This window comes from Trichoderma ghanense (assembly GCF_004382785.1).
Source record: "Trichoderma ghanense strain CCMA-1212 chromosome Unknown scaffold_1, whole genome shotgun sequence".
Lineage (NCBI taxonomy): Eukaryota > Fungi > Ascomycota > Sordariomycetes > Hypocreales > Hypocreaceae > Trichoderma > Trichoderma ghanense.
The window spans coordinates 74,775-96,026 of record NW_027395664.1 but is presented as its reverse complement, the minus strand read 5'-3'; the positions used below and the strand labels follow the sequence as shown (position 1 = coordinate 96,026).

General features: G+C 54.5%; 8 protein-coding genes across 8 annotated transcripts; 5 read left to right on the top strand and 3 right to left on the bottom strand.

Annotated features, from left to right (window-relative positions):
- Positions 1 to 1,578: 1,578 nt before the first annotated feature.
- On the bottom strand, positions 1,579 to 3,804 carry CCMA1212_001379 (uncharacterized protein; the record flags this gene model as incomplete). Its single annotated transcript, XM_073698807.1, has 1 exon — positions 1,579 to 3,804. One exon carries the CDS (start codon positions 3,802 to 3,804, stop codon positions 1,579 to 1,581), a length of 2,226 nt encoding a protein of 741 aa, XP_073562602.1.
- Positions 3,805 to 5,333: 1,529 nt separating this feature from the next.
- CCMA1212_001378 (uncharacterized protein) lies at positions 5,334 to 6,541 on the top strand (the record flags this gene model as incomplete). The annotated part of the gene is made up of 2 exons (XM_073698806.1): positions 5,334 to 5,663; positions 5,726 to 6,541. The coding sequence occupies 2 exons, from the start codon at positions 5,334 to 5,336 to the stop codon at positions 6,539 to 6,541; spliced, it is 1,146 nt and encodes a 381-aa protein (XP_073562603.1).
- A 685-nt stretch (positions 6,542 to 7,226) lies between these two features.
- Positions 7,227 to 8,279, top strand: CCMA1212_001377 (uncharacterized protein; the record flags this gene model as incomplete). Its single annotated transcript, XM_073698805.1, has 2 exons — positions 7,227 to 7,388; positions 7,467 to 8,279. 2 exons carry the CDS (start codon positions 7,227 to 7,229, stop codon positions 8,277 to 8,279), a joined length of 975 nt encoding a protein of 324 aa, XP_073562605.1.
- Positions 8,280 to 9,025: 746 nt separating this feature from the next.
- CCMA1212_001376 (uncharacterized protein) lies at positions 9,026 to 9,993 on the top strand (the record flags this gene model as incomplete). The annotated part of the gene is made up of 4 exons (XM_073698804.1): positions 9,026 to 9,116; positions 9,243 to 9,332; positions 9,485 to 9,744; positions 9,826 to 9,993. The coding sequence occupies 4 exons, from the start codon at positions 9,026 to 9,028 to the stop codon at positions 9,991 to 9,993; spliced, it is 609 nt and encodes a 202-aa protein (XP_073562606.1).
- Positions 9,994 to 10,535: 542 nt separating this feature from the next.
- On the bottom strand, positions 10,536 to 11,063 carry CCMA1212_001375 (uncharacterized protein; the record flags this gene model as incomplete). The annotated part of the gene is made up of 1 exon (XM_073698803.1): positions 10,536 to 11,063. One exon carries the CDS (start codon positions 11,061 to 11,063, stop codon positions 10,536 to 10,538), a length of 528 nt encoding a protein of 175 aa, XP_073562604.1.
- A 1,231-nt stretch (positions 11,064 to 12,294) lies between these two features.
- Positions 12,295 to 14,147, top strand: CCMA1212_001373 (O-glycoside alpha-1,2-mannosyltransferase-like protein 4; the record flags this gene model as incomplete). The annotated part of the gene is made up of 5 exons (XM_073698802.1): positions 12,295 to 12,666; positions 12,726 to 13,124; positions 13,193 to 13,279; positions 13,338 to 13,737; positions 13,806 to 14,147. Exons 1-5 carry the CDS (start codon positions 12,395 to 12,397, stop codon positions 14,145 to 14,147), a joined length of 1,500 nt encoding a protein of 499 aa, XP_073562608.1. The 5' UTR covers positions 12,295 to 12,394.
- A 974-nt stretch (positions 14,148 to 15,121) lies between these two features.
- On the bottom strand, positions 15,122 to 17,100 carry CCMA1212_001372 (uncharacterized protein; the record flags this gene model as incomplete). Its single annotated transcript, XM_073698801.1, has 3 exons — positions 15,122 to 15,951; positions 16,019 to 16,619; positions 16,780 to 17,100. The coding sequence occupies 3 exons, from the start codon at positions 17,098 to 17,100 to the stop codon at positions 15,122 to 15,124; spliced, it is 1,752 nt and encodes a 583-aa protein (XP_073562609.1).
- A 1,112-nt stretch (positions 17,101 to 18,212) lies between these two features.
- On the top strand, positions 18,213 to 19,175 carry CCMA1212_001371 (uncharacterized protein; the record flags this gene model as incomplete). The annotated part of the gene is made up of 1 exon (XM_073698800.1): positions 18,213 to 19,175. One exon carries the CDS (start codon positions 18,213 to 18,215, stop codon positions 19,173 to 19,175), a length of 963 nt encoding a protein of 320 aa, XP_073562607.1.
- Between the last annotated feature and the right edge of the window lie 2,077 nt (positions 19,176 to 21,252).

Here is a 21,252-nt window from a genome sequence, read left to right as displayed (position 1 = left end):
AAAAGAAAAGACAAAAAAAAAGAAAGAAAAAAAAAAAAAAAAAACATCGACCCGTCACAAAAAAAAACAAATCGGATCACTCCCCTTCCCCCTTCCCCTGCAAAACCCATGACATGATAGGCTTGCTCGTACATTGACATACGGGACACCTGCACGTACGAGGTCCTATGTGCCGTTGACATTAGCCCACCTACTACAGTACTGTAAATGTAATCCGTCAAGCAGTCATCAGATGCCATCACGAAGACCGGGTTTCGCCTCTTCGCTGTTTCGGTCGAGATGCATGGCAGCATCCATACCCTTACATGCCCTACATGCACAAGAACAAACCCCGGTTTCATTTTCAGTCGTGATTTGCTGCAAGAGTAAGCCATGCATCTGTCCCCCTCTCACTCTCAACCAGCCAGCCAGCTTCTCAAGTCACTCAACCATCCATCAGACGTGCAGCAAATCAAGTCAACAAGCATCCGAATCGAACAAACGCCTTGTCCCTCAACCCCATAAACAGGTCACGTTGGATCCTCCGATCCACCCCCGGAAAAGCCCAAGACCCTGGCTAGTCTCTCCTCACCAATGCCACACCACACCACGGTCCCTCTGCCATCCACCCAAAGCACGCTCCAGCTGAGTGCAGGAAGAACAAGTCACCCCCTCGCCGTCGAATCGGGCTTTGTCCGCTCTGCTGGCCTGATTTCCAAAATCGTCTTCTTCTGCATGCGCATATGTCGGCATCGTCAAACGGCTCCTGTTGTCTTCTTGCGCTGCCCATTGCTTTTTGCTGCCCTCCCCAACCTTCTCCAACTCCCAGAATCCTGCTCGTCTCATCCTGCTTCTCTCCTGACAACCATCTCCGAGTAAAAACCCACGAACCAAAAGTTGGCCTTTGCTCTTCGTGTCACGGGAACGAGACGATGAGTAACACCAGGTGCTACGACATACTTGCACCCGCACGCACAGTCTTGTTCTGCGCATCACGACCATTCATTCATACTAACGTTTCCCTACGCATCGAATCGACGCAGCAGCGGCTCGACCAATGACTTGTTTTCACACACTTTGCTGCTGTGTTACCTGAATCCACTCTCCGCCAGCTCAGTGCAGCGGTAAGCTCGCCTGCCCAGATCCGAAGCAGAGCGCTGCAAAGAGCAAAATACAATCGTCATCTTGCCCCGGATTTCAACATGCCATGTGCCGCCTTGGCCATACTAGCCCAACAGCTGCCTGAATCAGGATACCACACTTGGAGGAGAGCCAAACCTGGCTACTGAGGCCACAATTGATCAGCACGAAATCGCAAAAAGAAAAAGCAAGCCAAAGAATCGATAGGCCCTAACACAAGGGCTCCCGCAATATCCGGCCGTGTCTGGGTGGCAGCGCCATTGCTCCCATTCGCTCTCCCGATCCAAGCCGGCAACCAATATTCGCGCCGCACGTCACAGGTCGGCATGCCTGCTCGGTACAAGTACAATCGACACACACAGCCCTTCGCATGCTGTACACCACGAACCAATGTGACGAGTCAGAAAGCCAGGCGGCAGCTTTCCCCTCTCTGGCTGACAGGCCTCGTTCTGGACCTGGCTAAGCTGGACGCGTCCGCACGCCAAAGATGTCATTGCGCCATCCGCCTCGCTCGTACTCGTAGATTTTCTGGCTGGCGTCCTGAGCCTCCCGCTCCCACAGCTGGACCAGGCTGCCCGGAGCATAGCGGTCGCGGAAGATTTCCGGCCGCACGCCAATCCTGGCCGCAATCTCCGGGTCTGGCCGTGGCACCAGCCGGGCGGCAACGGCCTTGATGAAAGTCCAGAGGTCTTCGGGGCTGGCGATGCGCGTTGCGCGCAGTCTCTCGCGGGCAAAGAGCAGCTCGCGGTTGAGCGTGTGGAGTGCGTCTTCAATGGATGAGGCGATGCTCTTCTCCAGCGCCCTCTTGATGATGGGCCGGACCAAGGGCTTGAACAGCCAGGCAAAGAAGGAAAACTTGGACTGGCGGAGGGTGTAGTTGAGGTGGTGGATGCGGACGCTGGCTTTGCGGAGGGTCACAATCTTCTCCAGTCGGTCCCGGCCAATCTCAATGTCCAGCATCAGGTCAATGCCGCGCTCGTCCAGGTGGATGCTGGCCAGGCCCTCGTCCATGAACCTAAAAATGCCAGAGTGCAGGTGCAACCAGTATCCCAGGTCTTCCGCCGCGATAGACAGCCCCGAGATTTTGATCGTGACCAGCGACGTCACGGTCGACAACACTTGGAAGCGGGCTTTACGAATGTCAATGTCATTCCGGGTCGAAACTTGGAGCCGGTAGGGAAGGAACGAGGTGTTGTTGATCGTCCGACCAGGCTGCAGGATCAGGTTCTCGAGAAGCAGATCGACATCAGGGGTCGAGACTTCAAGCCGCGGGATTGGCAGATACTGAATTCCCTGGATAATCATGGGGATAAACACGTTGACAAGGTCCGACGTCATCTCTCTGTTGATGTACTGATTCTTGGGTGAGATCAGGTGTGCAATACGGCTTGAGCTAGCAATGAGTTGGTTGACTTCAGTATCCTGGCTCACGGAGCGGAGAGCCGCGCTGAGGCTGCCGAGCAGCTCATCAAGCTTCTCTCGAATAGACGTCTCGGTTGTGAGCTCCTTCGACTTGGCGCGGATCTCGTTGAAGCGCTTCTCCGCGTTGTTGAAGAATTCGGGATCCAAGAGAATGTCCTGCACCAGCTTGGACACGTGGTTCACGAGGTCTTCGAATGCGGGATCGGACTGGCCGGCTTCGACGACCTCCCGGAACGACTTTTCCACCTGGTTCCAGGCCTCCTTGTCGCCAAATGACGTGACAAGCTGCCAAAAGTTCTTGAGAGCTTCATCGGCTTCCGGATTGATGTCGACGTCTTCCTCCACGACCTCGGCCGTACGAGCGGCAGCCTGAGAGTAGACCTTGAGATAGCGCCTCAGAAGGAGGGACAAGGTGGACACAGAGTCCGAGTAGTTTGGTCGTTTACGAAGCTTGAGCACGGCCTGCTTGAGGCGATAGGCAAGGGCCTCCTGCTCCTCGCCCTCGATGTGATCTCGCGCGCTGCGGGCTGCGGCTCCAAGGACGTCGGTGGCACCGTCAGCCACCACTTCGGCCACCTGGGTGACCTCTTCCTGCAGCTCGTCGGTCGAGGGAGCAGGCTGGGCATCTCCGTTGGCGTGCTTGAGAGCCTGCTGCTTCTCCTTTGGCGGCTCAATTTTCTTGGCTGTCTCTTGGGCCACGTCGCTCAGCGTGAAGGCCGTATCACGAAAGACTTCACGGGAGACGGTAGATAGATCTGTGAGGAAGATGCGAAAGTCGGAGTTTGTCAGAAGCAGCGATCCCACCGTCTTGATGCTGGCGACGGCGGCCATGACGTCTGCCTTCATCTTGTTGCTGCTGGCTCTGGCCTGGATGTCCGAGGCGTCGACTCGCAGACGTGCCTTGGACAGGTACCACAGGAAGTCCTGGATCTGATCATTGGAGTTTTTGGCCTGGAGAAGGTCGATGAGCTCGCTGATCCACATGCGCGTGGTGCGGACCAGGGCTCTCCCGGAGGGACTCAGGCCAGGTGCCTGCGGGTTGAGAACGTCTGCCGAGAGCAGCGTGCGCAGGTGGGTGATGGTCTGTTCGTTGGAGGGCATGTAGCCGTTGGAGAGCGCGCGGAGCATCTGGTACGTGTGAAGCTTTTCATGGAGGCGGGTTTGACGCTCCGTGGCCTCGTTGTATTGCGGGAGGAGGGGCTGGTGCTCTTCATCGTGGCGGCGACGGTCCGAGTCGTGACTGAGAGCCAGCCAGGAAAGCATGGTGGCGATTGATGATTGTAGGCTGATTGCGGTGATTTGTTTCTTCTGGTGATGTTTCCTCGTCTCGCTGGATGCTGCTGAAATGGCTGTGAGGCGGGTTGCCAATATAAGAAAGGCGAGGTGAAGGAAGAAAGGCAAGTAGGTGAGTAGGTGAGATGAGCTGTGAGGTATGTGGGATGATGCAAATCAATGACGCTTGCTTGACGTTGGAGCTGAAACACGGCAGGAGTGGCCAACAGGGTGTCACTCGGAAGTCGAAATAGGCTTTCCTTGCTCGTCTCCAAATCCCCAAATTCCAGGTATATGCTTGAAGACTTTGGTTCATTTTATTTTTCATCATTGTCTCTTCATGGAGGGGACATTTATCGGGTGATGGCTCGATGACGACAGTTGCCGGTGGTGTCATTGTATTTGTTTTGGTGCATCATGTTGCCGGGTGAAATTGTGAAGCTCGAGTGACATCACAGGGTAAGTAGGTAAGCTGCGTGAGGCGAGATGCATGGGGCTGCACTTCGCTTCCTCTCCAAGATGCTCAAGGTATCATTGATCGAGGTCAGTTGTGGACAGAGAAGAATATTATCTAGCAGAAAAATTAAGAATATTAAGCAATCACATATTTCTGTTGCATACTAAGGTAGATGGACTCTATGAGGGTCTAGTGCCTGGAGATGCAATGCATAGGGCCGTCTTCGGGTATTGTGCAACAACCAACTACTAACAATGTGTTGTCTCCCAACCCCAAGCGCCCAGCAGGCTGAGGCGACACAGCCGTGTGCGCGTATGGAATATGACGACTTCTCGATTCAATTCAATGCTGTCGTTGTAGACTGGACCTCACGAACTACCTAGCAGCTCCAGCGCTGCCCAAGTTGGCGTATATGCCCGCGGAGGGGTTTTCCGTTGACAAGACGCGGGAGTGGCTGAAGGAAAAGACGCCGCTTCCGTGTGAGAGTTTAGTAGGAGACGGAGGAGCATCCGATGGATCGGTATCTACTCCGTAACCAATTCAACAATACCACATGGATTCGATGGCAAAGAGATATGCGAATCGCTGTTTCATTCACCATGGATGGCTTCAAATCTTTGTATACACAAGGTACCTCATGGCACAACGACTGTTAGCTTCAAATTGGTGAACTGTCACATGCCGCGTCTGATGGCGACAAGAGGCGACGAATCCTTATCAAATAGGCAATCTGAAGAATCAACGGCTCTCTGACTATACCAAAAATCCCCGGAACCGACAATGATGGTCAATATCCGCAGCACGATAGAGATGAGTGTCATTGGATGCTCTGCACCTGTTTTTAGCCGGCAATTCGGCCGCGCAGCTAGCGGTGTCCGAGCCGAGGTCCAATGCCAGCTTGAGCGCGATATCAATCTCCACAGTCAACGTCTCCCTGCTCTTACACAAGACATGAGTAACTCGACTCAGTTGCTGCAAGTGAATGAAACGCTGGGGGAAACGGCACTCACGGCAAGGCTTCAGCATAAGCAAATCACCGAAGCGCGTCGTGTGAATGTCCAAGATGGCCGCCAATGGCGACGACGCACCCACCGAATTCAGGCGCAATGACCTCTATGAGGCTCTGAAGCTATCACGGCTCCCCGACCAGCGTCACGTCGCACAAGATGGCGCCAAGAGATTCATGAGCCGTACGCCGGCATGGAGGCCGGGAGACGAGCTGCCCTGGAAAAGGACGAACAACAGGCCGTATAAAAAGGGCAACATACTCGACTTTCCTCCTGGGGCTTTCGGAGGCCACGTCTATGCCCAGGCGCCTTTGGCGGCCGCGCGAGCTGTGGAGGAGGACGAAAAGGAAGCCGGTAGCAATGGAAATGGCAAACTCGGCATTCACGTGAGTCTGCAGATGCTGTTGGCGGGCTCATGAGTCTGAACTGACCGTTGGATCACGGGCAGTCTATCCAAGGCGTCTTCACAAAACCAGGCGCGATTGATCGCCCATTCATCTATCAAGTCACAAACGTCCACTCAACCCGTTCATTCGCGACCAAGCTGGTTCAGGCGCGACAGCCCACAGTGCCATCCAGTGTCCCTACCGGCCCCTTTCCGGAGTCGGATGCTGATCAGCCGCTGGGCAGCGTCTGCTTTGCCTGTCTCACGACGTTCAAGCGTCCCGCACCATCACCGGCAGACCACCAGATGGATGGGTCAGCTCAGGCACGCTATGCAGACATCCTGTCTCAGCGAGCGCCGGACGAGTGGGATCCTAGCCCGCAGCTGGACGTCGATGCTGTCACGACCATGTTTCCCAACGCCGGCCACGGAGGGTTTCCGATACTGGACATGTACAAGGTCGACATGAAGGCCTACAACGAGAGCAGAGCAGTTCCCGAGCGGCGCGAGCTGATTCTCTACCGACTGCACAAGCCGATTCCCGAGGACGATGCCAATGCGCACATCGTGGCACACGCCTTTGAGGCGGACCGCAACGGGCTGATTATGCTGACCAACTCCCTTGGCTGGGGCTTCAATCTCGGGTCTGCGGCGAGCTTGACATATTCTTTTTACGTGCATGTTAACGCTGATGAAGCGGTCATGAAGGGCGACGGATGGTGGATTCAGGAGGTTTGCTATCCGAGAGTGAGTGCGGGCAGGGGGATGATGGAGAGCAGGATATGGAGTCCCGAGGGGAAGCATGTGGCGAGCGGGTATCAGGATGGAGTGGCTGTTCCGGCGATGAAGAAGGCGAAGACGACCGAGGAGAAGCTGTGAGGCTGATAGATTATTAGTCGCGCCTTTCCATGGACATGTGGTGAGTTGGCTAATGGCAGTATCAGGCAAAGACACAAGATGGAGGCATGGGACATGGAGGGCTGATGAGACTAGATGATTGTTTTCGAGCATCAACAGATAGATAGATGACCTAGATTTATATCCAAGCACTGCTTCATCGTCCAATCGCGGTTGTATCGATACATCAGTGCTCTCTCCTATATCAGCCTCGTGCCTGGCCTGGCCCAGTCGGTTGCTATGCGCCGTTGCCAAGTGGCCGAGCTGCCAGCTGCCAGCACGTCAACAAACAGACACCAGACGATGGAGCACGTGAAGGCGCGTCTGCAATGCTTCTATAAAATCACGTCTCTCTATTTTGATCTCTTCTCTCCCCCTTTTGCGCTCTTCATCGCCTCAGCTGATATACTTTGATGCAACCGCCTTGCATCCATTCGCTCTCCAAGCAACAACACGTACAGACCAGTATCATCCGACTACTGGCGAATCATCGTATCAATCAGCATTCAAGACATTTCGTTTACACTTGTTGCGCACACCATTCTCTACGGTGAAACAGTGAGTTCATGACGGCCGCCTGCCTGCGTGTATCCGTCCGCCAGTTAACCATGTGCATGCAGTCATCAGTTCACATATTCATCACGTCCCTCATCTGAATCCGCCCGTCATGAACAATCCTTATGAGATCAACACGGCGCCGCCCACCATCGGCACTCCCAAAGATGCAGCCACCCTCAGAGAACTGCTCAAGACTCCCTACGACAGGGTGTACAAAGTGTCACCCGATGGACGCACCTTTCTCGAGCCTCTGCTGCTTCGCGGTACTCTAGTTGAGCGAATAAGCGAGTCGTCAGAGTACTAGAACCCCTCGTGGGACTCGCTTGTGGAATTCCTGGACCGCCAAGAGCCGGAGTCGGAGAGGAAGAGAGAGGTTGCCTACCTCAGCCAGCTGGACCCTAGCAACAAGTCGTTGCGGATAGAGTTGAAGCGGTACCGGGACAACTCGAGCAAGTTCAAGAAGATCAGGGAGGTCTTTGGGGAGCAAAGCAGGTATCATCCTAACCAGCTGATCTCCAAAGACTACATGCCTCCTGGCGGCTTGTGCCAGAAGGAGCTGATGTATCGCCTGGCATGTAAGATCTCGGACCTGAAGCACCTGCACCGGACGGGGTTCCTCGCCATGGACCCGTTCGACTTTATCCGGTGGCGGCTCCTCAAGAAAGCCGCGAGCTTCATGCCCAACCCGGGAGACAACCCAAAGAGATCGATCCGAACGATTGTATACAAGCTTTGCGACGATTCCGTGAACATTCTCAGCAAACAATATCAAGACTCCGTCATGAGGCACGCAGTCCTGATGTCAGCCGCCCAGAGGAACCAGCTGGCCATCTACGGTCCCAGGGGAAGAACGCGAAAGTATTGGCTCACAGACCAGAGGGGCTCGCCATACAGCACGAGAGCGGTTGCGTCGCCGCAGAAGTCGAGGCTTACGGAGGAAGACGTCGTCGACCACCACTCGGCGAGCCCGCTTCCCCTGGCCAGACGGGCCGAACGCCGTGCTGCTGCTCGTGCGCGTGCGCTTGGTGCTGCCGCTTCCACGACTCCCATCTATGCGGGAGTGAATGCTTTTCGAGCCCAACAGCAGCAGCGGCGTGAGGCGCAGAGGCGACAGGAGGCTGAGGAACGGCAGAGCACCCAGGGAGGCCCCGATGCGAACTAGAGACGACGATTGCGTGCGCAGAGCGAGGCGGAGTCTATCGTCATTGGAGAGTCTTGTCATTGAGGAGCCTTTGGCCTTGAGGACGGCTTTTGTTTGAGACTGCCCACGCCTTTGGTCCTCTATACTTGAACATGGAGCCTGGGGGTATATGCCGTTGAAGAGGGAGCAGACTGATTTTGACGTTCATTCGGGTACAGCTACAACTAACTTTGTCTGTAGCTGCACTGCTGTATCATCTCTGTAAGACTAGTCATGTATGATTTCCTCATCCAAGACGCACTCACATACACTCCAACGATATTGGTCGTCGAAGCTGTTGATACCTGTGAGCTGAGCTGCGTTGGTTCATGGTAGAATGGTTGGGAATATCGGGCTGTGTAGTACAAGCTCAAGACACAGCTGGACAGCTCGCGTATATCATCCATCTGAACTTGTATCGCATAGTGTCGAACAGCAAGCAGGCTTCCTGAGCTATTCCCAGGTATCCATCGTCATAGCCATCGGTTATCAGACACAGCTCTCCCACCTGTCATGAGGTAATCACAAAATCATCAGCTCACACACAAGAGCTTGGTCACGTGTTGACAAACCACAGCCCGCCATTGGCCAATTCCCGCCCGAGAGCGGGGCGCCATCTCAAATCAGACCATCCGCAAATCCCTCGAAGCCAGAAAACCGAACCCCATCACCAACTTCCTCTTTGCTCTCCCTTGCACCTCCGCCAGCTTCCCCGACGACCGACGACCATGTTCCTGCAACGCTCTGCCATCGCTGCGGCCCGCCGCGCCGCTGCCGCTCCGGCCATTGCCCGCGGCTTCGCCACCTCTGTTGCTCGCCGTACGAAACTTTTCCCCCTCCTTTGTGTCGAGCTTGGGCAAGAGATGGGATGCTCGGATGGATGGAGATGCGACTTTTCGGAGGGCTATTGGAGCTGTGGCTGACGTGACGGGGGCTGTGATTTAGGTTCTGCTGGCCCTGCGAACCCCAACGAGCAGGCTGCTGCTCTTGCTGGCGTCGCCCAGAAGAAGATTGGCCCCTACAAGACTCTGTCTGGTATGTTTGTCTCGGCCTGTTTATACGTCCACACGCATGCATCACTACCTCGGCTAGGTAGCTATAGCTATCTTGGCTATCCATCACGACATACACCACTCCCTTCGCAATGACAATCGCTGACGCGAAGCTTCCTCTCCCCCCCACGACAGAGATCAAGTCCGAGGACGACCTCTTCGGCCCCGGCGCCAAGCCCGGCACCGTCCCCACCGACCTCGAGCAGGCCACCGGTCTCGAGCGTCTCGAGATCCTCGGAAAGATGGAGGGTGTCGACATCTTCGACATGCGCCCTCTCGACTCCAGCCGCAAGGGAACCATGGAGAACCCCATTCTGGTCCGCTCCGCCGGCGACGAGCAGCTTGCCGGCTGCACCGGCCACCCCGCCGACTCCCACGTCGTCATCTGGCTCGGCGTAAGTGCTTGGATCTTCAGTGACGGAAGGTTGCGCTATCGATTCACGCAGTGCTGACGAGGCGGGATTCACAACATGTAGCTTTCCAGGGAGCGCCCCGTCGAGCGATGCCCCGAGTGCGGCAGCGTCTACAAGATGGACTATGTCGGCCCCGAGGACGACCACCACCACGGCCACCACCACGCCCCCGAGATCGCCGAGCCCAAGACCTTTGCCGACTTCGTCAAGCCCGAGTACCGCTACCGATAAATGCGCAGCTGGTGGACGACAGAGGAAGCGAAAATTGGTTGACAGGGAGGGAAGGTGTACCATGACGATGTATTATCAAGGCATAAGAGGTTGGGTGGAGCGAGATGTCCATGCCCGGGGGGCAGATGGGACGCGGCTGTGTATTTTGTAGATACTCTTGACTTTGTTGCAATGTGAATCACAAGCATTGACAAATCAGGGGCGGGTATCTTTTGATTAAGCTAATGTTGATGCGGGATGCTTGGCCCAAGCATCTGATATCCGCAATGTTTGTTGCGTGCCTCTGGCATTATCGAGAAGCTCCATCGAGACGCCTCCGTCAGCGGAAATGTGCTCCGGGGGTCTGCCAGAACTGGTAGTTACACCAGCAGTTTTCAGTCCCCAACTTCCAGTTGTCCTGCTGGTTACGCTGGTGACCGAGAGCTTATGTGAAGCTGCAGTGGCAATGATTGAGAGTCACTCTCAAAATGAGCTGCCGCATCAAGGTCAATCTATGGTCCCTGAACGTGGCTGTTGTTCGTGCTGCTCAAATTATCCTCGGCTCATCCTTCATCCTCGTCGAAGCTGAGCTTAATCTTCTTTGCCTTTTTCTTAGGCTTGCGGCTGCTGGTTTGCTCGGCATCATCCGTCTCTTTGCTTGACGTCTCATTCTTCTTCCCCGTAGACGCAGTCTCGGCCGCACCATCTTGCGCCTCCTCGCCCACCACCTTGCCGACCTTGCGCTTCCGCCCTCCTATCGAAGCTCTCGCGGGCTCCGTCTCGCTCTTCTTCGCAGCGTCTGCATCGCCTTCCTTGCTCTTCTCCTCCTCAGCACCAGCCCCTGCTGCTGCTTCTTCCACGGTGCCGTCCTTGTTGACTCTCAGGTCCTCGAGCGCGTTCCCGTGCTCGTCCACGATGAGGGGCGCATCCTCGGCCTCTTGGCTGCCGGAGCGCTTCTTTGCGGCGCGGCGCTGGGCGGAGAGGATGGGGTCGGGACCGGTTGCGCCGGCGGCCTGGGCGCGGAGGGCGGCGAGGAAGGGGGGCAGGGAGGAGTTGTAGGAGAGGTTTTTGGCGTTGATTTTCTGGGACATGGTGGTTTTTGTTTATGGAGGTTGTGAGGTGAAGTTCAAGTTGTTGGTTTTTGTTTGGACCTCCTCGAGGTTGACGGCGTCGGTGGTTGAGGTTGATAGAGCTCTTTGTAAAGAGCGACGATCAGCCAATCAGCGGCTTAGATGGTTTCGTGGTCTAGTTGGTCATGACATTTCGTTAACAACATCTGTTGACACCACCGAAAAGGTCCCCGGTTCGAGCCCGGGCGAGATCATTGCTTTTTGCTTTTTGCAGCTATTATTGAACCACCCGAGGTAGATCGAGTGGAGTTTCACTGGTGAGAGTCGAAGCACAAGTTTAGGCGAAAAAGGGGGAAAATACATCTTCCCTTCCGTTGGACCCTTATCCATGTGTGGCGTTATGCCCCTTGCTATGGCTCGGAAAATTCACGATTCAGGACGCCGCTGATTGGCCACAGCGCCACTAGATGGCCACCGAAGTCGCTGTCTCCCAATGCTGCTATGCGGTACGTGCACGTTGTGCGGCATTGGTCGGCAGACGAGGTACCTGTCCAACAGCGGCGGCGGCAGCGAACCTTTTTTTGTGCTGTCGATTCTTGTCCTTCTTTTTGCCCCAAGAGTTGGATTCTGCCGGGCCTGCGCTAACGCCAGTGGAAGTAAAGGATTGGGATTCCCCAATCAGCGGCGAGCGGTCTGGCGGTATCTGCCAGATTGAACGGCTATTAGACTACGAACCCAGTCTCCCTCTCCTTTTGACGGAAGATAAAGAGAAGGAGGAAAACAGTCGATTTGATGTTTCGACATTCTTTGCCCACACTTTGACAGCGAGAGGCGCCCTTCCTTTCCTTTCCTCTACCGTCTGGCGCGAGGAGCTGAGATTGGCGTCCGAGTCCGATTCTGGCCGGTGCCCCGCGAGAGGCGCATCCAATTTCCACGCAGAGGCGCGTTCTGGCTCTGTGGCATCACGATCCTTGTCCCCTTTGCGGCTCGACAGGCTCAATCAGCCCATCAGAGACCCCTCTGAGCCAGATTATACCGGTTTGCCACGAGTTCTATGCGATTGGCACCAAACTGCTGCAGGGCTTGTCGATAACCTGATACGATCCCCCCTCCAAACGCCAAAAAAATAAAATCAACCTACCTGCACCCCTGATTACGAAGTCTCGACTTTCACTGATCTGGCCTCAAATCTGCCACAACCCCCCCACACCTCGTTCGATACGGGCATTCGTCACCATTCACGATCTCGGCTCCTCTCTGACCGAACCAATACACGCGTCGATTCTTCGTCTCCCTTCTTGGTCTGCTGTTGCTGTTCCTGCCGCATAGGCAGGCTTGGTAGCTAGTTCGCCATGGACATCTTCCGGCGATCAAGAGCGGGTGGGCGATCATCAGAGCTGCCGACGGCGGACGAGAAGCGCCAGAAGAACAAGGGGCTGGCGTCTAGCCTGGCCTTCTTTCAGAGGCCGCTGCGCCTACGCGGCAACTCGGCCGTGTCCATCCCGCTGGGCGTCGTCCTCGTCTTCCCGGTGCTGGTGGTGGTGCTCATCCTGGTGCTGTTTGTTAGGCATCCCAGCTCTCCCGGCAGGATATTGATGCCCGCCGGGTCGCCGCCGTCCATTCGGTATGTCTAGACGCCATGTTGTCTTGTGTTTGCAGACTGCTGACTGTGCTTGCGTGTAGGAAAATCAGCGAAAAGCACGACAAGGTCTTCGTCACGGGCTGCCTCGAGCCCGATACCTCGACACCGCGAGCGAACGCTGCGTTTGTCGTCTTGGCCCGCAACAAGGAGATTGATGGCGTGATCCAGTCCATCAAGTCCGTCGAGCGCCACTTCAACCGGTGGTATCACTACCCGTATGTCTTCCTCAACGATGCAGAGTTCGACGACAACTTCAAGGAGACTGTGCGAAACTACACCTCGGCACCCGTCGAATTTGGCAAGGTCGAGCCGGGCACTTGGGGCTTTCCGGACTGGATCGATGAAAAGGTCGCAAAGGAGGGCATTGCCAAGCAGGGCGATGCGGCCGTCATGTACGGTGGCATGGAGAGCTACCACTTCATGTGTCGCTTCTACTCTGGGTGAGTTCTTTCCATCATCCGTACTGCGACGGCATCTTGTACGAGATCACCGCTGACTTGCGACCCAGTTTCTTCTACAACCACCCCCTGCTTCTCAAGTACGAGTGGTACTGGCGCGTCGAGCCCGAAATCACCTACTTTTGCGACATTACATAGTACGTTGCCCGTCGGCTCTTGTACCCAAAGGCCGCATAACTGACACCAGCATCGCAGTGACCCCTTCCTCAAGATGATTGAAAACAACAAGACCTACGGCTTCACGATTGCTGTCAAGGAGCTGCGCGAGACCGTCCCCAACATCTTCCGGTATGCCTCGGCGTATAAGCGAATGAACAACTTGACGTCACAGGGCCTCTGGGAAATGTTCGTCGAGCCTCAGGAACCCCCCAAGGAGCAGCGCGATGACCCCAACCCGCCGCTGCCCGAGGAGATCCTCCAGGGAAAGCCCAGCAGCCTGCCTCCCATCGACCCCGAGGCAATGGAGGGGGAAAAGTACAACATGTGTCACTTCTGGTCCAACTTTGAGATTGCCAAGCTCAGCTGGTTCCGCAGCAAGGAGTACAACGACTTCTTTGAGATGATGGACCGAAGTGGTGGCTTCTGGATGGAACGGGTAAGTTACCAGCACGGCTCAGGCCTTGTGGACTGACAAGTTGGCATGTTGACTAACCCGTTGATTAGTGGGGAGATGCTCCTATCCACTCTCTGGCTGCCGGAGCCCTCTTGGCCCCTCGGGATATTCACTACTTCCGAGACTTTGGATACCGACACACAACGATCCAGCATTGCCCTGCCAATGCCCCTGCGCGACAGCTCCCCCGTCCGCCTTTCCTGGAGTCGACCACCCTGGACGAGCGGAAACGAATCGAGGAGGACGAGTACTGGGAAAGCTGGGACGAACCCAAGGAGAACGGCGTTGGATGCCGCTGCCGATGTGACACGGACATTGTCGACGTCGAGGGCAAGGACGGCTCCTGTCTGGCCGAATGGGTCGATGTTGCCGGTGGCTGGGCCTCGCCGTAAACGAAGAGAGGAGCTTCCGAGTCCTTTTCTTCTTCTTCTTCTTTTGGAAATTTGAGTCAAGACGGTCTGGTTTTCCTCCGCTTACTGGGACCGGCCAATAATGAAGTGCACGAACTTAATACACACCATGGAAATACCGACGAGCACAGCCGCTTTAGATGCGGCTACGATGTCTTATACAAATGCGAGAAAGGCGATGGTGATTCTAGAGGGGGTCGTTCTGTGCCTTTTTTTCGAGAAAGATTGGGAGGAGCGGCGGCGGAACATGGGTTTTTACTTGTGTGGTCCTCGTCCCTTTCTTTCTATTACGTTCAGACAATGCTTTGCCACTGCATCTAGGATACAAGAGGGATGGGTACCAGCGAGTATTAGGGGGTTTTGTCTGTCTACTTTCGCAACACTTGTATACTATCAAGGCAAAGCAAGGGTCAAGCGAGGGAGTTGGCAGAAATGTGTGGTTTTTAACAGAGATGCCTGTGTAGAGCATGAGAAGATAGGTGGGAGCGGGCGCGGCGTTGCTAGACGTAGAGATACTTTTATTGAAAGAGCGGTTGACTTGAATTGAGATTGTTGTGTGTTGCATTGGAATTGTTTGATGGTGTCCGGATAGGGTTGACAGATTGTGGTACGGCCAGGGCTGAGGTGTCATCGGGGGGTGTCTTCATAGCAACGGCCTGTTGTTGTGGATGTATTATTCATGTCTGCTATACCTAGATAACTCTTGAGTAAATTGTTCGTTGCTCTCCTGCATAAATTCAGCTTTTCCACCAGTGCAATGGGAAGTAAGTCGCTGACTTTCTTGCGCTGCTCCTCTGCATTGCCATCTATGAGGGTAAAGACAGATGTAGTGGACGTATTATGCCGTAGCTCTGTGAGCAGCGATGTTTCTGGAAGAAAGTCTTGTAATAGTCCATTTCTACACTTGGGTTGGCCATATATGTATCGATCATCTTGCTTCCAACCCTCTCGCACAGCTACCGACCTTCATACGTCGCCTGCAGAGGTGCCACAACAGTGCTATAAAACTCATGCTGGAACTGATCCAAATCAAAATCCATCTGTCCCTGGTCGGCAAGAAACACACCATACACGCACCTCTGCGCGGCATTAAAGTAGTAGATACCCGCCTCCTGCTCCACCCGATCCAGATAGTTCTTCAACGGACGGTAATCGTGCTGGAGGATGGCGGAGAGGGACTCTTTGCTGAAGGACTGGTTGACGGCGAGTTCGATGAGGAGGATGCCGAGGTCGAAGATGAGGCTCTTGGGTGTTGTTGTTGTTGTTGTTGTTTGGCGGAGGGAGGTGGATGACGATGCGGGGGAGGGGAGAGATGTTGGTTGGCAGAGGGGGGATGAGAGGTAGGCTTTTTCGGAGAGGCCAATGAGGCCGTTTGTCTGTTTCCTTTGGAGGAAGAGCTTGACTTTGTGGCGGTCTAGGCCGTGGGATAGCCAGGGGCTGTCTGCGAGGTAGAGCACCGCCCAGGCTAGGGAGGCGGCGATGGCGTATCGTCGTTTTGCGGACAGGGGCTGGATGGCGGGTGCTACGCGCTGCGTCTCTGTGGCGATGATTTTCTCGAGAGAGATTTCCCGTATGATGGTGTCGTGGTTTCGGGATAGGTGGCTGAGGGAGAAGATGCCTTCGTGGGAGGACGATGGTGTTGGGTCTCTGAGGGAGCCGAAGACTTCTTCTGTGTGGGAGGGGGAGGAGAGTGCGTTGCAGAGGTTGGTGATTGCGGGAGGGAGGGGGATGAGTGGTTTTGGGGGGATTGGTGGGACTGTTGTGATTGAAGTGTCTTCTACGCTCGCTTTGAGGGGAGTTAGAGGGTTTGTTCGTGTGTATGGGTTTCGTGGCTGGAGCTGGGGATGACATACCTCTTGGCGTGGGAAGTTGTTTGAATGAGTCTCGCGATTTGCTCCATATGCTGTGTGCCTTTTCGCGTAGGCTCTGCGAATAAGAAGACCGCCTTGATCGAAGCGTTGAAGGCCTCGACGAGAAGGAATACGGCTGGGAGTCCGATACCGAGTTCCCCTGAGCTGCCTCGCCCGCAGCATAGAACAGCTTCCAAGCAGCGCTCTCCATCCCATCCACCTCGTGCAGAACCCCAATCCGAAACGTCAAAAGCGGAAACCCTCCCGCATGAAGACCAGTCAACTCAATACAAACCTGATGACCCCCCGCCCCATCCCCAACCACCACCTCCCGCAGCGCCCGATGCAAAGAGCGGAGTGTCTGTCGCACCGACTCGCAGTTGCTCCTGTTGTACAGCCTTCTCACCCGCTGAATGGCGTAGTTTTCGTGACCTGGAGGGAGCGATGGTTCTGCTGAGGCAGAGCTTTGGACGAGGTGGCGGAGGTCGTCGTTCCAGCTGCGCAGGTCGCGGATCATTTTGTCGCATTTCTTGGTGCGGAAGCTGCGCTTTACGCGGCGCCATTCCCAGGAGATTCTGTCGGGGGATTCGTGCGTCCAGAGGGGCTGGAGGTGGATGTGAGTATGTATGCTTACATGTTATGCTTGGTGATGAGGATGAGGACGACATGGTGGATACAAATATCACGGCCAATGATGAAGAGTGAGTGCTTCTATGTTTTATGTAGTTGACGATGAGAAAGAGTGAAGGGAAAAAAAAACGCACTTTCCGGCTCATGTCCACCTGCAGTCCCTCCATCATCCCCAGCAGCATCTCGTCCATCTGGCGCACGAGAAAGGCAATCTCGCAATGGTTCGAGGGAAACCTCTGGCGCAAGCAGTCGGCCAGCTCGCGCGGCGTCGGGTGGCGCAGGCCGATGCTCTGCAAAGTGGCCTCGAGGTGCATGCGCTGGATCTGCAGGTTGGCCTGGAGGGTGCCGATGGCGCGGTGGTAGTCGCTGTAGGCGTCCAGGGGCTCCGAGTATTTCTCTAGGGCCCAGATGACGATGGGGAGGACGCTGAGGGCGATGCCTACGGCTTCTGCCATGGTTATTTTGCTTTTTTTTTTTTTGTTACTTGGCTTTGGTGTTTGCGGAGTGTGTGAGGGGAGTGGGTGAGATTGGATTTGAGGGGGTTGGGGGGGGAAGAGGAGGGAAGTGAGTGAGTGGTGATGGTGGCTTGGTGTTTTAGTGTGTCAGGGAATATCATATGCGGGTTTGAAGAGCGGCGCGGGTTCTCTCATGCAAGACAGTGTCGTGCCTTGCGTCAGGGACGGGAGGTCATTGGGTGGTGATGAGCTGCGGAGTGGCGAGGACGAGTTCGTTGAGGCTTGGGGTGGGATTGGAAGGAATCGCTTCCCTGCTGGACAGGGGTGGTTGAGTGGTAAGCCATCGCGGGCTCTGGCTTGCCGTGGGTATGAGAAGGATGACGGTGTCTTGGCTTAGATCTGTTCTAAATGTGTATGAATTTGATAAGATGGACTGGGGGTTTGTTCTTGTCTCTGAGTTGTCTCGGAACGGATATTTTCATTGTTGCCTAAGAGTGTGTGACAAGGCAGCTGGGCAGAGGCTCTGTGTAACTGACCATCTTGTGAAGAGTCATCATCTTGGGGATTTGACGCGTGGCCCACGTGTAAGTGTAGCGACGAACTTCAACCGATCTTCAGTATCTATAAATATTTACGTACCTAGTCTTCCGGCCTCGCAGTAATAAAGTAAGCTGGGATGGTAGGAGCCAGGCCCTGAACTTGGCGTCAGTAACTCCGTGGCACATTCAGTAGACAGCTGCGGGGACGCCATTTCTGCTCCTGGAAAATGCGCATGCTGAAGAGAATTGTTCACACATATCTGACGGCACATCTCTTGGAAAGGAATGAGATATAGATCGTCCTTGTCCATCTGGGACGTTGTTCAAGCTTAGATTGGCGACCCGAGTCCCCGCCACCCGACCCGAAAAGTTGCCCAATCGAGAGGCGGCCGCTCCGGGAGACCCGACCCGGGAATCCACCACCACCCGAGATGACGAAATCAGCAGTCAGCCGCATTTGCTCACATTGATATGAATATATATATATATCAATATATCTACATCTTCGTGTACAGGTATTGTAGAGATTGTCAAATTCATCCTTGACGTTCCAATCAAATCCCAACCGCCATCATGATGAAAGCCGTCGAGGTCCTCGGCACAAAGGCCAACCCCGAAGTCACCCTCAACCCCGCCGTCCCCAAGCCATCCCCCAAGAATGGCGAGCTTCTCATCAAAGTCCACGCAGCAGGGCTGACCGGCGACGAGATCACCTGGTGGGAGCTCTGGGAGCACCCAATCCGCATCCCAGGACACGACATTTCAGGCGAAGTCGCCGCTCTGGGGCCGGAATACAAGGGAGACCTCAAGGTCGGCGACGACGTCTTCTGCATGATCCACGGCTGGAGGGGCCAGGGCCAGGCAGAATACGCCATCGTGGAGAGCGCAGAGGTAGCCAGGAAGCCGCAGAGCTTGAGCCACGCGCAGGCGTCTGCGCTGCCGATCCCGCTGTTGACTGCCTGGGAGGCTGTTTTTGAGCGGGCGCAGGTGCAGAGGGGGTGGAGGGTTCTCGTTACGGGGGCTTCGGGGGCGGTGGGCGTTATTGTTGTGCAGATGGCTTCGAGGCTGGCTGGCGCTGAGGTTGTTGCTCTTGCGAGCGAGCAGCATCATGAATCTCTGAGGGGGCTGGGTGCCAGCCGGGTGGTTGACTATAACACGCCCGGCTGGGAGGATACCATCAAGGACGTTGATGTCGTTATTGATACTGTTGGGAGCCCTGTTTTGGGGAAGACGTGGAAGACGGTAAAGGGCAATGGGCACATCATTACGGTTGGACAACCGCCGGCCGCGTGGGAGTATGGGAAGGGCAAGCCGGAGGAGCTGGATGATTTTCCGAATGTGAAATGGCTCTTCTTTGTGGTTACGCCGAAGGCTGAGACGCTGGACAGGGTGGCACGGTTGGTTGACGATGGGACGATTAAGCCGATTGCGGTGGAGGTGTTTCCTCTGGAGAAGGTGGTTCAGGCGCACAAGTATGCTTCGATTCGGAACAGGAGGGGGAAGGTTGTAATTGAGTTTGTGCCGGAGAAGAAGTGAGCTGCGAGTTTTGGAGGAGAGAGGAGAGACTATTGGTGAAGCCGTTTGAAGAGCATGCCTGAATTGACGGTGAAATATCGAACTTGAAAGCTTGTCCTGGTGGGTGAGGCTCGATGGACAGCAAGCTTGAGTTCCTCATGGTTCAAGTTTGCAAAATTTCGGGAGGCCCCCAAGTTGTGCTTTGATTTCAGACATTATGGACTGCCGAGATTGCTCTTCCAAGCGATGCAACTGCCGGCGTTTCCTGCAACTAACCATACACACAAACGGTGAGCAGTTAAGCAGAGTTTGCGTGCGAGAGAAATGGTCTGTATCTGGCCGTGATGTTGCTCGGAGGCAGTTCAAGCCTCACGGTGCAGTCCCGGCATCCGGATACAGTGTGGCGCCACTTGGCATCTCCCGCAGACGCACGATGAGGTTCGGCGATGCTGTTCGGTAGCTGCACGTCAGACGGTGAGTGGGCCAGCCGGCTTTGAGATGGGCATGGCGTGGTGCCGGTATATAAGTGGCTTCAGGCTTGGGCCTGTGGATATGTGCTTCATCTTGGAACTGCTTGTAGGAAGGGTGGGCTATTGATACGATGTTGACTATGCTTTTCCCGAGCAATGCAAATATTGGGACCGACAGTATACAGTTGTTCTAGTATCCATGGGTATAGGGAATGGGAATGTGCTGAGAATCACAGTATCAGGACGTAGAGTTAGTGTTTACACCTACATGTAATTGATTTACAATTTCTGACTGAAACTTCCTCTTACCACTTTAGCTAAGGTGTCTACTCAACGGCTATACAGACATCTTTACGACAGGTCAAACGAAGGGTTCTCATCCGTGGTAAAAACCGGGCAACTCCTGACAAATTATCCCGATTTTAACTGCTCTCGTGCGACTATATCAGCCAGTCAGGCAGTCCCACTTAGCTTCCCCAAGCTTGGCAAGCGGGAGCTGGCAGAGCCGAGAGCTAGCAAATTATATGGACAAGTCCACTTATACGGCTGACACGCCATGTCCTACAAAGGTTCTGCGTGATGGAATGTACATAAGAGAATCACATCTATGCTGTAATGTTTGCTACCGAGCTCGATGAGTCTATCCGAAAAACAATATGCTAGTCTTACGGGCTGAAAAGCCTCACCTTCAACATATATGATTAGTTGATGGCTTCAAGCTTTATGCTAACGGCCGAGTCCTCGTCTACCCGGCATATGAAGTTGCTAGCGTATGCTTCTGGAAACTCCTTGTTGGGTCGAATCGCTGTAGCCGGGCGTAACAAGATTCAGCCATTGATCAATTGACATATGGCTTAATGGCTGTTTGACGTTACCCAAAGGGGCACGTGTCAGCCGCGCGGCTAAGTCGAAGCCAACTGAAACTATATTGACGATAGCAACGTGGGCAGGCTTGGGTGCAGTTTGGTGATAGATATTGCTGGATTGAGCTATGCTGCGAATAGGTCAGAGTTAGCTGAACCGTAGCATGCAGAAGCTTAGGGGTTCACGACAAGGTCGTGAACTATGAGTGTCAAGCTGTGCTGTATTTACACGCTACCCAAGCCGTTGTAGGACGAGAGCCACCCAGTGTTTTCCGGGGAGAGGTCTAACATAACTTCAACGACTCGCCGAAACTCGAGACTCTCATGGAATACAAAGACTGCTTCCTCTTCGCTACCTGCTACCCATTCGGAGAACTAACACGCAACATGAACTAACGATATGGGCACATATCAAAGATTCAGAGGCTTTAAGCTGTTGTCACATTCATAACCGACAAACTGCTTGGATCGTCTTTCCGAGAGAAAGTCAAAGTTCCCTGGATGAGACCTTCAACATGTGTTAGAGATAAGAATTACATAAAATAAAGTAGTTGTTACCCCTCTTTCTGGCGGGATTGGTTAGAATTATAAGATACTGAATGTGTGTCTCTGTAAGGATCAAAGGGAGCTGACATATGGAATTAAATCGTCATTGGCGTTGAAGAGTCCGAGGCTCCGAGAAGGTAGGCATCAATCGGAAGAAGCCTTGCTGATGAGATTGGACGATGGTGACGTGAGCTTCTGGAGGACAAAGGGGGTATAAAT